This window comes from Schistocerca cancellata, chromosome 8 (genome assembly GCF_023864275.1).
Source record: "Schistocerca cancellata isolate TAMUIC-IGC-003103 chromosome 8, iqSchCanc2.1, whole genome shotgun sequence".
Lineage (NCBI taxonomy): Eukaryota > Metazoa > Arthropoda > Insecta > Orthoptera > Acrididae > Schistocerca > Schistocerca cancellata.
Genome location: NC_064633.1, coordinates 135,008,048 through 135,023,556, shown reverse-complemented (window position 1 = coordinate 135,023,556; position 15,509 = coordinate 135,008,048). Strand labels below are relative to the sequence as shown.

At 44.5% G+C, this 15,509-nt stretch overlaps 1 protein-coding gene across 1 annotated transcript in view; it reads left to right on the top strand.

The window, feature by feature from the left end:
* The window catches only part of LOC126095771 (synapsin), an 859,815-nt gene that overhangs the window by 260,104 nt on the left and 584,202 nt on the right, over window positions 1–15,509 (top strand). The window contains exon 4 of the mRNA XM_049910577.1: window positions 9,564–9,668. Coding sequence (XP_049766534.1) covers window positions 9,564–9,668 — 105 coding nt within the window. The remainder of the gene's footprint in view (window positions 1–9,563; window positions 9,669–15,509) is intronic.

Below are 15,509 nucleotides of genomic sequence, written 5' to 3'. Positions count from 1 at the left end.
GTAAGTTCAAGATGGCTTGCATGATGTACTAAAGTTATGTTTAAAAATATGTTACAAATGTATAAAATGGATCTTTGCCCCTTGTTATGGGCAAAATTGCACACAAAAAGAAATTATTATTACAGACTAAAGGAGAATTACAGTATTTGTCAGTCACTGCCATTATTAACTGGTGTATTGTTTTGCTATATCGAAATCGCCACCATTATCACAGTCGTCATCATCATTTTCTCCGTCATTGTTATCGTTCAAATGGTTCAAATGGCTCTGAGCACTATGGGACTCAACTGCTGAGGTCATTAGTCCCCTAGAACTTAGAACTAGTTAAACCTAATTAACCTAAGGACATCACAAACGTCCATGCCCGAGGCAGGATTCGAACCTGCGACCGTAGCGGTCTTGCGGTTCCAGACTGCAGCGCCTTTAACCGCACGGCCACTTCGGCCGCATTGTTATCGTATTAAATATCAAAACATGAGAATAACTTATAACTAACTTAAATACAAAACATTTTAACACAAGGAACCGTATTTATTATTATTACTGAGCCTTTTCTTGCCACACTTTTGTGCAGTTTTCCCGGTGCAGTCTGTATTCCTGTGTCGTCTTCGTTGCATACTCAATGGGGCAGAAAATTGTACTTAAACTGCAAAGTTTCCAAGTTGTGGCCGGCCGCGGTGGTCTAGCGGTTCTAGGCGCTCAGTTCGGAACCGCGCGATTGCTACGGTCGCAGGTTCGAACCCTGCCTCGGGCATGGATGCGTGTGATGTCCTTAGGTTAGTTAGGTTTAAGTAGTTCTAAGTTCTAGGGGACTGATGACCGCAGATGTTAAGTCCCATAGTGCTCAGAGCCATTTTTTTTTCCAAGTTGTGGAAAAGTTCCATTTGTGCTTTAAAGAACCCCATTATCCTCGCGATACTGATTTCCTCGGGTTGTCTCAGGCTTACATCATTACGAGCGATCAATGAACGAGCCCAGTCTTCCCAGCCACTTGCCTTTCTTTATGAAACGGATAGTTTACGTAATTACCTTCGGCAAACTGACATACGTAATGTCGGAAGTGTTTAAACGTAAGGCCGTAGAACATTGAAACCGATTGAAATAGTGCTATGCCAATTCAGTTTCCTCTGTCTCAGAAAATACTCTCTTGAAACTCCCCATTGATGCAGTCCATATCCTGCTTTAAGGCTTTTAAGTAATGTGGATTGATTAAATCCTAGACTTTTAGCTGCATTCGTAATGGATGATCCATTTTCTATTAGCTTCTTAGCCTCCTCTAACGTTTTAGAAGACAGCGGCATGGAGTACGTCTTTTTCTCCTAGTTTCTGTAACACGAAGCTGAACCAGTCTTACACTGATCAGCCAGAACATTATGACCATGGACGTACTAACGATGTAGACCATTCCAGGCCATAGCAGCGTCACCTCGTGAGAAATGACGTAGTAATGCACACGCAGTGTGCATGTAAGTATCAGTGAGCTTGCTGACCGTGTGGAGAATGGGGAAGGCGCGCAATCTATCTGAATTCGACTGAGGGCAGATTGTGAAGACCCGGAGGCTCCGCACGAGCATTTCGGAAATTGCACGACTTTCGGGTGTTCGAGGAGAGCTGTGGTGAGTGTCTTCAGCTCGTGGCGAAAGAAAGGTGAAACCACGTCCAGACGTCGTGGGGTTGGACTGACACCTGGTTGGACGGACACCCCTCATTACACATACCGGACGTCATAGGCTGGGCAGACTGGTAAAACAGGACAGGCGGCGAACTGCAGCGGAACTGATGGGATACCAGTTCGATTTTACACAGAGTACGCGAAGGAACTTGCCCCCCTTCTGGCAGCGCTGTACCGTAGGTCTCTAGAAGAGCGTAGCGTTCCAAAGGATTGGAAAAGGGCACAGGTCATCCCCGTTTTCAAGAAGGGACGTCGAACAGATGTGCAGAACTATAGACCTATATCTCTAACGTCGATCAGTTGTAGAATTTTGGAACACGTATTGTGTTCGAGTATAATGACTTTTCTGGAGACTAGAAATCTACTCTGTAGGAATCAGCATGGGTTTCGAAAAACACGGTCATGTGAAACCCAGCTCGCGCTATTCGTCCACGAGACTCAGAGGGCCATAGACACGGGTTCACAGGTAGATGCCGTGTTTCTTCCGCAAGGCGTTCGATACAGTTCCCCACAGTCGTTTAATGAACAAAGTAAGAGCATATGGACTATCAGACCAATTGTGTGATTGGATTGAAGAGTTCCTAGATAACAGGACGCAGCATGTCATTCTCAATGGAGAGAAGTCTTCCGAAGTAAGAGTGATTTCAGGTGTGCCGCAGGGGAGTGTCATAGGACCGTTGCTATTCACAATATACATAAATGACCTTGTGGATGACATCGGAAGTTCACTGAGGCTTTTTGTAGATGATGCTGTGGTGTATCGAGAGGTTGTAACAATGGAAAATTGTACTGAAATGCAGGAGGATCTGCAGCTAATTGACGCATGGTGCAGGGAATGGCAATTGAATCTCATTGTAGACAAGTGTAATGTGCTGCGAATACACAGAAAGATAGATCCTTTATCATTTAGCATATAATGTTGATCGTCGGTAAAGCAGATGCCAGACTGAGATTCATTGGAAGAATCCTAAGGAAATGCAATCCGAAAACAAAGGAAGTAGGTTACAGTACGCTTGTTCGCCCACTGCTTGAATACTGCTCAGCAGTGTGGGATCCGTACCAGATAGGGTTGATAGAGGATATAGAGAAGATCCAACGGAGAGCAGCGCGCTTCGTTACAGGATTATTTAGTAATCGCGAAAGCGTTACGGAGATGATAGATAAACTCCAGTGGAAGACTCTGCAGGAGAGACGCTCAGTAGCTCGGTACGGGCTTTTGTCAAAGTTTCGAGAACATGCTCCCTCCTACGTATATTTCGCGAAGAGACCATGAGGATAAAATCAGAGAGATTAGAGCCCACACAGAGGCATACCGACAATCCTTCTTTCCACGAACAATACGAGACTGGAATAGAAGGGAGAACCGATAGAGGTACTCAAGGTACCCTCCGCCACACACCGTCAGGTGGCTTGCGGAGTATGGATGTAGATGTAGATGTAGACTTTAATACTGGGTGGAGCACAAGTGTGTCCGAACACACACTGCACTGGGGCCGGCCGGAGTGGCCGTGCGGTTCTAGGCGCTACAGTCTGGAACCGAGCGACCGCTACGTCGCAGGTTCGAATCCTGCCTCGGGTGTGGATGTGTGTGATGTCCTTTGGTTAGTTAGGTTTAATTAGTTCTAAGTTCTAGGCGACTAATGACCTCAGAAGTTAAGTCGCATAGTGCTCAGAGCCATTTTTGATGGTCGTTTTTTAGTGCAGCTGCTGGAACGTCTCAGGAAGCGGCATACGCACGTCTGCAGGGACCTTGCTCAGGGAGGAGGATGGGGGCGGGATATCGATGCCAGCAGTGACACTATGTCTCCGGCGTCTGTTCAGGGTACACTGGACTATTCTCAAGTTATGCACATACTGTGTAATAAAATCAATAAAGTGATTTTAAGTGGACTTTCGTACATCGTGTTGGTGTTCAACATACGAAATTTTAGTCGCCCTCCTTAAGAGAGTACACTCGTAATTTTGGGACGCTGTAGATGGTGTCAAACCAGTCTGCCCCCGATGTAGGTTAGCCAGGGTGTGGCGTCTTTGCCAGTCAGCTGTACGAAGGTGACTCGACGTGGAGACGTGACAGAATGGCAGAAAGGAGCAATTGTGTTTGGACTCGCTCATTAACACACTGTAAATGGAGTTGCCCGATTTGTTGATGCACCAGCGCTAATTGTCCAACAAGTGTACAAGGAATGGCGAACCACCAGCAGCCATGGAAAATGACATAAGGGCAATGGTCGTAAAACGATTTTAAGCGACAGAGGCCGAAGACGTGTATCTAGACTTACCAGTTACGTACAATCGATTTCAAACCCGACAGGGAACGTCGCTGTCGGTGGATTCAGGTCCAGCTCAACCAGATCCCGAGCGAATATTGGAAAGGGAACTGCATGCAATGGACATTTTGAATAAGGTGCTTAGCAAAAGGCACGTTCTCAGTGTGACAAGAAAGACCGTAGAGTGGCTTACTGGCGGTGTATAGTGCGGTCCGAAGCGGGTTTGCTTTTAAAATGATGAGAGACGTCGAGTTCACCCACACTAAATGAGGAACATACCCCGCAGAGTATGGAAGGTGTAGTTTAGGACGGTAGTAGTTTCACGCATTGTGACTTCGACCTAGTCATTCATACTATCGTGATCATTGATAAGAATATTAATTTCAACATTCTCGAAAGCGAAGTGTTGCGCTTTCGTCTATATCTTCATGATGAATGTGCTGTAGGCTCTCTCTTATTTCAAGACGTCCACAGCCATGTTCACACGGCTGCATACACAGGGCTATTACAAATGATTGAAGCGATTCCATAAATTCACTGTAGCTCCATTCATTGACATATGGTCACGACACACTACAGATACGTAGAAAAACTCATAAAGTTTTGTTCGGCTGAAGCCGCACTTAAGGTTTCTGCCGCCAGAGCGCTCGAGAGCGCAGTGAGACAAAATGGCGACAGGAGCCGAGAAAGCGTATGTCGTGCTTGAAATGCACTCACATCAGTCAGTCATAACAGTGCAACGACACTTCAGGTCGAAGTTCAACAAAGATCCACCAACTGCTAACTCCATTCGGCGATGGTATGCGCAGTTTAAAGCTTCTGGATGCCTCTGTAAGGGGAAATCAACGGGTCGGCCTGCAATGAGCGAAGAAACGGTTGAACGCGTGCGGGCAAGTTTCACGCGTAGCCCGCGGAAGTCGACGAATAAAGCAAGCAGGGAGCTAAGCGTACCACAGCCGACGGTTTGGAAAATCTTACGGAAAAGGCATTTCATAAACAGGAGATTGGAAAACCGATGGATCGGTCGTGGTGGAGATCATGATCAGCAATTCATGTCATGGCCTCCACGCTCTCCCGACTTAACCCCATGCGATTTCTTTCTGTGGGGTTATGTGAAAGATTCAGTGTTTAAACATCCTCTACCAAGAAACGTGCGAGAACTGCGAGCTCGCATCAACGATGCTTTCGAACTCATTGATGGGGACATGCTGCGCCAAGTTCAAAAATGGTTCAAATGGCTCTGAGCACTATGGGACTCAACTGCTGAGGTCATTAGAACTTAGAACTAGTTAAACCTAGCTAACCTAAGGACATCACAAACATCCATGCCCGAGGCAGGATTCGAACCTGCGACCGTAGGGGTCTTGCGGTTCCAGACTGCAGCGCCTTTAACCGCACGGCCACTTCGGCCGGCGCTGCGCCAAGTGTGGGAGGAACTTGATTATCGGCTTGATGTCTACCGAATCACTAAAGGGTCACATATCGACATTTGTGAATGCCTAAAAAAACTTTTTGAGTTTTTGTATGTGTGTGCAAAGCATTGTGAAAATATCTCAAATAATAAGGTTATTGTAGAGCTGTGAAATCGCTTCAATCATTTGTAATAACCCTGTATACGTTGTTTGACGAACACTCAGGCATCCTATCATGCATCGGCTGGCGCACTAAATTACACGATCTCAGTCCCAGAAAAAATGTTTCGGAGTGGTTGAAACGACGGATGAAACGCCGCAGTCGATGCCCCCGCAATTTCGTAGCACTTTGAAATCTAATCATTTAGTGGTTTCATCTGGAATGGCATACGTGAAAAAATTTGGGGACTCACTTCCCTTCAAAATTGAGGCCATTCTCAAGCCTAGAGGCAGTATTACACGGTATTACCGTGCTGCCACTGCGGGCGATTAATTTTTATTCGTTGAGCCTGAGTAACTGGAGGAGACGCCGCTCGAAATAACCTACATTGCGAAGTGGTTATGTGTGGATAAACAGTATTTTTTCCAGGGGAGCTCTATGCTTGATTTTTGTGAGGATTTGTGGCGCTGCTAAAATTCCATAGGACAGTAAAAAGAGAGACAGTCTGAGAACGAATTGAGATTGTAGTATTGTATGTCCAGTTCAGTGGTGTCGGATTTTCGAATTAAGCTATGTGGAATTGGATTGTTCCAGGAAGTGATCAACTGCGTATGATATGTAGCGCTTTAACCTTGTTTCACGCGTTCAAGCGAGGCTAGCGACGGTATAGCAATACAGAGAGTTGTCTCGGGTTCAGTAATTAATAGCTGTTTCGCCGGCACCCATGCAAGACAACTACTTCGTATATCGGGATCGTGTACTAGTGCGTACTAATCGCATCATTGAGCTGTTCAGATACGGAGTAGCGGATTGTTTAGAGCGGTATAGAAATTAATAGAGAAATCGTCACTTGATGGTGGGTCATTTTAAAAGTGAAGCAAATATGTAAGCTCGGTTATCCCAGCGCGGTTAAACATTTTCACAATCAGAACACATTGTCTACATTTTTAACGCAGTTTCTTACTGCCCCCCCTCCTTTTTTCCAACTGCTACGGACTGCAATGTACCAGTAACACATTGGAAAACATCGGCAGTTTGTATATGAAAATTCTCGTAGGATTTAATTCTTTTCGAAGCTAAAGATTTTGCTGTTAACCGTTCATAGTCTCTAAAATGACGACTATAATTATTAGAGACAGTACCTCACTGGTTATCTCTCCTGCTTCTTATTGTATTTCCTTTACTACTTTACTTGCGTTTTTCTGTATGACTAGTGTAAAGAAACATCGTTTTCTAATCACAAACAGGGGAGAGTGTGTACTTGTGCCATAGTGTAACTACGAACACATGTGTTTCAGTTTACTGACCAAGAATCACATGAAGAAAGGGCCGCTAGAGACCGTCATAAGCAGTTTCTAGCATTTTCTACCGATTTTGCTACTGTGAGACATGAGGTTGAGTTTGTTGCAGCATTTGCATTAAGATTTCTACATAGTTAAATGCTGTGTCATATGTTAAAGCTATTTTTAGGACGTTAACTGACCAGTTATAGTGTTTTATGGTGAAGAAAGTTCTGTAATTTTTGATAGTATTTACATCATGTGTGGGCGATTAAAACATAATTAATCAGATTAAACTTATCTATTACGGATGTTTTAGAACCTGTAACTCCATATTCAGTGTAAATAGATAAAACTACAAGAAGTCACTTTCTTGAAATAGTTGTTGATTCATTCCATGAACCAGCTTTCGAACTTTTTCAGTCTCATATTCAGATAGCGTACAGAAAGTTACACAGCTGTTTCAACAATAATGCTAGGTGCTGGCTCTATGACAAGAAGATAGAACATGGTTTATTGCATCGTCATAAGTATTGTTTATCTTCCGATTTGGATCCAAAATTTAGTTTTGAACTTACTGCGACATTATGGGCAGCTTTTATTTCGTATCCACATGTCTGCTTCCATCGCCATGGCTATTTTATACATATGTCCTGTGATATCGAAACGTTGCTAGCATCCAGCATGTGCCATACAACTGTTACTTGTTACAAAGATCTTGAAACAAAGAAATGTTACAGGCCTATTTTGCTCAGTGATATTATTTGGTTTTTGTTTGCATGTGTTAAAGTCGATGAATGCTCATAAATTGACTGTATTATATGTTAATACACGAACAGAAATAAGACATCAGATCATTTGAAGTTTGATCTCGTATTAATTAATTTTATTATTTAATTTATTTTGGGCTTTCATATCAACGCCAGTTTCTACATCTACATCTACATTTATACGCCGCAAGCCACCCAACGGTGTGTGGCGGAGGGCACTTTACGTGCCACTGTCATTACCTCCCTTTCCTGTTCCAGTCGCGTATGGTTCGCGGGAAGAACGACTGTCTGAAAGCCTCCGTGCGCGCTCTAATCTCTCTAATTTTACATTCGTGATCTCCTCGGGAGGTATAAGCAGGGGGAAGCAATATATTCGATACCTCATCCAGAAACGCACCCTCTCGAAACCTGGCAAGCAAGCTACGCCGCGATGCAGAGCGCCTCTCTTGCAGAGTCTGCCACTTGAGTTTGCTAAACATCTCCGTAACGCTATCACGCTTACCAAATAACCCCGTGACGAAACGCGCCGCTCTTCTTTGGATCTTCTCTATCTCCTCCGTCAACCCGATCTGATACGGATCCCACACTGATGAGCAATACTCAAGTATAGGTCGAACGAGTGTTTTGTAAGCCACCTCCTTTGTTAATGAACTACATTTTATAAGGACTCTCCCAATGAATCTCAACCTGGCACCCGTCTTACCAATAATTAATTTTATATGATCATTCCACTTCAAACTGTTCCGCACGCATAAAAAATGGTTCAAATGGCTCTGAGCACTATGGGACTCAACTGCTGTGGTCATCAGTCCCCTAGAACTTAGAACTACTTAAACCTAACTAACCTAAGGACATCACACACATCCATGCCCGAGGCAGGATTCGAACCTGCGACCGTAACAGTCGCGCGGTTCCGGACTGCGCGCCTAGAACCGCTAGACCACCGCGGCCGGCCCGCACGCATACTCCCAGATATTTTACAGAAGTAATTGCTACCAGTGTTTGTTCCGCTATCATATAATCATACAATAAAGGATCCTTCTTTCTATGTATTCGCAATACATTACATTTGTCTATGTTAAGGGTCAGTTGCCACTCCCTGCACCAAGTGCCTATCCGCTGCAGATCTTCCAGCATTTCGCTACAATTTTCTAATGCTGCAACTTCTCTGTATACTACAGCATCATCCGCGAAAAGCCGCATGGAACTTCCGACACTATCTACTAAGTCATTTATATATATTGTGAAAAGCAATGGTCCCATAACACTCCCCTGTGGCACGCCAGAGGTTACTTTAACGTCTGTAGACGTCTCTCCATTGATAACTACATGCTGTGTTCTGTTTGCTAAAAACTCTTCTATCCAGCCACACAGCTGGTCTGATATTCCGTAGGCTCTTACTTTGTTTATCAGGCGACAGTGCGGAACTGTATCGAACGCCTTCCGGAAGTCAAGAAAAATAGCATCTACCTGGGAGCCTGTATCTAATATTTTCTGGGTCTCGTGAACAAATAAAGCGAGTTGGGTTTCACACGATCGCTGTTTCCGGAATCGATGTTGATTCCTACATAGTAGTCTGGGTTTCCAAAAACGACATGATACTCGAGCAAAAAACATGTTCTAAAATTCTACAACAGATCGACGTCAGATATATAGGTCTATAGTTTTGCGCATCTACTCGACGACCCTTCTTGAAGACTGGGACTACCTGTGCTCTTTTCCAATCATTTGGAACCTTCCGTTCCTCTAGAGACTTGCGGTACACGGCTGTTAGAAGGGGGGCAAGTTCTTTCGCGTACTCTGTGTAGAATCGAATTGGTATCCCGTCAGGTCCAGTGGACTTTCCGATGTTTCGGTTAAAGTATTTGGCGATCCATCGACTTTAAATAGCAAAAACGAATTATCGAAAGGAACGTTAACAGCCTTCCTCGACATATAGAACAGTGTATTCCTCGGGCCGCAGCATCCAGTGGGATGCTTATACGTATGCTGTGTGTTTCAGGACAAGCCGTGGGTGTTCGCACATCTGATGCAGCTGCAGCGCCGCCTGGGAAAGGAGAACTTCCCGCTGATCGAGCAGACCTTCTACCCCAACTACAAGGAGATGGTGAGTACCCCACTGCTAGCAACTTGCTTGCGCCTTAGATGACGTCCCGAACTGACTTCATCAGTGATGACGAGAGTGAACAGGAGAAAAGAATAGTACTTGGACGCGTGCCTCGGCTGAGGACAGGAAGGCCAGATTGAGCACTTGACGCAGTGGATGCTCACATCAAGCTTCAGGTCAACGACGAAGAATATGGTCCCGACCACATCCGCGATCCTTTCTCAAACACATCCCTCCCCCTGCCAACACCCGTATTACCAACTTTCACAACCGCTGCCTTTCCTTACCCTACTTCCCCTCGGTGTGTAAGACAGTTAAAGTCCACCCTTCCAAACCCCATTAACTTCTGCTCAGTCCTGATAGCAATAGACCCTTCTCTCTCCTTGATTACCAAACTAAATTTCTTAAGCGTACTGTACTGGAGTCTCTCGAGAAATTCCTGACAAATCACAGTATCCTCATTCCAGAACAGTCTGGATTCCACACCGAGCGTTCCACAGACTCCCTCCGCTCGACAGAGTACATTTGTACAGCAAAAATTCAAGGAGTTTGCTCTAATGGTGTATTTAGAAAGGCTGTTAGTCGCGTCTAGCATGATAGGTTGTCCAGAACACGTGTTCAAGATGATTCATTCGTTCCTGAAAGCGAGGTAAATCTTCGTCAGAAACGACAATCATTGCAGCAGCATAAATCGGTTACACGAGGGATGCCCAGAAAGTAATGCACTGCATTTTTTTTTTCTCAGCCGAAAAAAATGCTACGAATACGAAACGTTACGTATGTATTATTTGAGGTCGCCTAAGTGAGCTCCCCAAATCTCCCTCACTTCAGACAGATAGCGTAGCTGCAGAACAGCTTCAAAATGGCGTCTGTATGTGATGTACGTTACAAGCAACGTGCCGTCCTTGAATTTCTCTCTGCAGAGAAAGAGACTGTCGGGAATATTCACAAACGTTTGTGCAAAGTCTATGGTGCATCTGCTGTCGACGGAAGTGCAGTTAGACGCTGGGCACGTAGGGTGAGGTCATGAGAAGGCGGTTCGGCGGAGCTCCACCATTTGCAGCGGTCGGGGAGACCATCCACGGCTGCCACACCTGACATGTCGCAGCGAGCTGCTGATGTCTTTCGCGAGGACAGGCGCGTTACGACTCGGCAGTTGGCGCTGCATCTGTCAATCAGCAAATGAAGTGTCGATGCAATTATCTGCACTCTTGGATATTCAAAAGTGTGAGCAAAGTGGGTCCCGTGGTGTCTAACGCTGGATCACAAATCGCACAGAAAAAATATTTGTCTTGATTTGTTGCAACGTTTTGAAGCTGAGGGGGAGGTCTTCTTGTCCTAGATTTTGACAGGTAATGAAACATGTGTTCATCATTTTGAGCCCGAAACAAAACGACAGTCGATGGAATGGCACCATTCCCGCTCCCCACAGAAGCAACTGCTTCCGCCGGTAAGGTCATGATCACCGTGTTCTGGAACAAAGTGTAATCCTCATTGATGTGTTGCCACTAGGCGGTACCATTGATTCAGAAGCATATGTCAACACATTAACAAAACTCGACAAAACTTTCGGTGGCTTTGGCGCCACAGCAACCAATGAGATGTTTTGCTGCAAAGTCCGGGGACTGCTGAACACATCGCAAAACATGGTTGGACAGTGTTACCCCATCCACCCTACAGTCCTGACCTAGCCCCCTCGACCTTCCACCTGTTTGGACTTTTAAAGGATGCCCTTCGCGGAAGACATTTTAAGGACGATGAGGAGGCGATTCACACAGTGAAGCACTGGCTCCGCCACCAAGACAAGGATTGATACCGACAGGCCATACACGCCCTTGTTTCGTGCTGGAGGAAGGCCGTAGAACAGGACGGAGCTTACGTCGAAAAATAGGGTTTGTAGATAAAACACCATTCTTTCGTGTGTGTAATTCTCATTATGATCAATAAAGAATTGTTGAAAAAAATGCGGTGCATTATTTTCTGAGCAATCCTCGTAGTTGGAGTGTCACAGGGTTCCGCTGAAGGAACGTGGCAACCAAATTATGTCCTTCTGCTATGCAACCTTTCTTGGAAACAGAATAATATGTGTCGTTTTTCCAAACGTTACTTACGTTTCATTGCCCCGTTGATGTAAGATTAACTGCTACTAGAAAGAGAACAAGTACGTATTGGTACAATTATCATCAGTCTCTTCCCCCATTCAGCGTTTTCATTTATTTTCTATTTAATTTTTCGCTTCTTCGCATACCTTCATCGGGTATTCTAGATTATTTTAAACGCTGATATCAAATGCGCTTTACATACAAGGGTTACGGGCCTAGATGCCCAAGAGCTTGGCGGCGTTCTGTTTGACACGAGCTGTTATTCATCCCAACTAAAAAACTGCTGTCAATAGAAATAAAAGTAAAATCCTGAAGTGTGCATACGAGGTAGCAGACTTCGTGTCCGTAATTCATAGGGCTTTCATTGCATTATTGCCTCCCTTCGTGTTTGGCTACTGTTTAGCTAAATAAAAAATGTTATTTATACAGTGATTCATATCCAGTGCCAAATTGTCAAATCCGATGTGACTCCTGCGTCGGACGAAAGAAAAAGCACACAACCTGCAAGAGAATAATACCACTTCCGTGTTCAGATTACATGTCCTGCTGTATGAAACACAACAGTAATCTTATGGATATTCTGTAGTGCTGAATAAAACCATAATAGAATACCACATAGGCAAATATCGTCCAGAACTAGCTCTTCCTTCAAACACAACAATATGGTTTCTTTTTGGAATATCATTGCTCCCTCTCTCATCCTCTTAAGGTGAAATTACTAACGACTTATTCTCATCTATTTGACTCGATAGTGATCGTTAGAACAAATACAATTGACTTGTTCCTCTATTTTTAGCTCCCCTGCTAACAGAGTTGACTCAGTGGCTGAGACACTAGTCTAGACGTCAGAGGGCTAGGGGTTAGAATACCCATCGGGTCATCCTGACTCACGTCTTCGTTGGCTTCTCCTAATCGCTTAGGACAAAAGCCAGCACGTTTCGTATGAACAGGCTACTGGCGATGTTTCTGCCTATTGTGAGATAGTGCTCCAATACTCTGGACGTAGATGGAACATTGAAAAGTAATCCTCATTCCTTCTTCCACGAATAATTCACAACTAGGAAAAACCTGTTCCTTGATAACTGTCAACCTAACTGAAATCAGTGAAAGGGTAGCTCCGTCCTTAGAGTGAATTTACAACATCTGCTAACATACACTATTGGCGATTAAAATTGCTACACTACGAAGATGACGTGCTATAGACGCGAAATTTAACCGACAGGAAAAAGATGCTGTGATATGCGTTGCCTGGTGAAACGTTGTTGTGATGCCTCGTGTAAAGAGGAGAAGTGCGTACCATCACGTTTCCGACTTAGATAATGGTCGGGTTGTAGCCTACCGCGATTGCGGTTTATCGTATCCCGACATTGCTGCTCGTGTTGGTTGAGATCCAATGACTGGTAGCAGAATATGGAATCGGTGGGTTCAGAAAGCTAATACGAAACGCCGTGCTGGATCCCAACGGCTTCGTATCACTAGCAGTCGAGATAACAGGCATCTTATCCGCATGGCTGTAACGGACCGTGCAGCCACATCTCGATCCCTGAGTCAACAGATGTGGACGTTTGCAAGACAACAACCATCTGCACGAACAGTTCGACGACGTTTGCAGCAGCATGGACTATCAGCTCGGAGACCATGGCTGCGGTTACCCTTGACGCTGCATCACAGACAGGAGCGCCTACGATAGTGTACTCAACGACGAACCTGGGTGCACGAATGGTAAAACGTCACCTTTTCGAATGAATCCAGGTTCTGTTTACAGCATCATGATGGTCGCATCCGTGTTTGGCGACATCGCGGTGAACGCACATTGGAAACGTGTATTCGTTATCGCCATACTGGCGTATTACCTGGCGTGAATGGTATGGGGTGCCATTGGTTACACGTCTCGGTCACCTCTTGTTCGCACTGACGGCACTTTGAACAGTGGACGTTATATTTCAGATGTCTTACGACCCGTGGCTCTACACGTCATTCGATCCCTTGCGAAACTCTACATTTCAGCAGGATAATGCACGACCGCATGTTGCAGGTCCTGTACGGGCCTTTCTGGATACAGAAAGTGTTCGACTGCTACCCTGGCCAGCATATTCTCCAGATCTCTCACCAAATGAAAACGTCTGGTCAATGGTGGCGGAGCATCTGGCTCGTCGCAATAAGCCAGTCTCTACTCTTGATGAACTGTGGTATCGTGTTGAAGCTGCATGGGCAGCTGTACCTGTACACGCCATCCAATATTATTATAATAATAATATTCTGTGGAGTGCTACAGTAACCTTAAGTAGTTACTGTTGTTTCGTGCTGTCAATTAGTTCATTTATATGTTTCGAAGTGAGTAATGACGCAATTTCTGGTCTACTGCAGGAACTATCTACAATCTAGAGAACACATGTAAACAAATATTTAGTGTTTATTACGTGTATGTCTAAATTTTCCCGTCATGGTAGAAAGCGCAAAGTGAGTGACCTATGTAAGTAATCTGTAATCCCCATCGCATAGCGTCGGGCATTAATGCTAGTAATTGAGGAGGAGTAATTATTGAGAATAACTAATTATTCATAACTTATATAATTAATATTATCATTTAAAAGTAATTTCTTGATAAACAGCTCCTTTTTGTTTTCATCCCTTAGAAAATTTCATTTTATACCTCAGTGGGTAATTGGCTCCAGGTTGAGAACTACTAGTTCATAGGGTAATTACTAAGCAGTGTACGTTAGCCGCCGGGGTTCACATACTGAAATATATAGGAAAATTCATTAATTTTTTCTCGTTTTCTATATGTTCTACAGTATAATACAGAAAATAGTTCTCATACCTCAAAGATAATCTGATGATGTCTAATTGCACCCCGTAGTTTGCTACTAAGTCTCTGAAGGACAGTGTAATATCGTGAGTGTTATTTTGCAGAAATAAACGTTACTAAGTCCTCTAGAAACACTGTAAAGTGTCTTCAGATACTCGCATTGCCTTTATAGAAATGAGTGTTCCTGATTGAAAGAAAGCAGCTTTGGAATTATGGTAACGCACAATAACTTTTGGTAGCTAAGTGCAGTAACTTCTGTTCTCAGTTTTAAGTGATTTTATCAACTGAAAGCAGTAGGGGCGAATTTTTCGCGAATTAAAACTAAAACGAAAATTCTGACTAGCAAATGTTAAACAAAATGTATGGAGACAAATCATTCAAAAATTTGCAGCACAAAATGCAGTTGACTGCGAGTAGCGTTGCAGTAGCTACAAAGGGCATGATGTGAACAATGAACCGCCAAGCAAAAACAGTGCAACGAGAAACCCACCGTCTCCTGAAACCGAGGCGCTGAGTGTGCAGACTCGGAGGGAGCACAGCGCAGCTGCCTTCCGCAGGGACGACGGTGGGAACGAACAAAACACAGGCACTTACAAACTGAGGAGAAGCGCTACGATGGAAATTATCAAATATAATCGGGATTTTAGGCATCAGCTGTTGAACAGAAACGGCGGAGATTTCTGTAGCAGAGCAGCCATGGGGTCGAATAAAATATTAGCCATGAGTATCTGGTCCGCGAAGGAGGGAGAGGATGTTTACTGGAGTTGCACCAGAAACTAGCACTTGTGTCCGACGTGTGTCGCGGATAGAGTGCGTCTGATACTCTTGCTGGTGGTCCGTTCGTCGTATGGGACGTAATGCTCCGGGACCACCTTGATGCTGTAAGATGTGAGTGTGTTATGTGCTAGTTCCGGGTTTCAATACACTTTT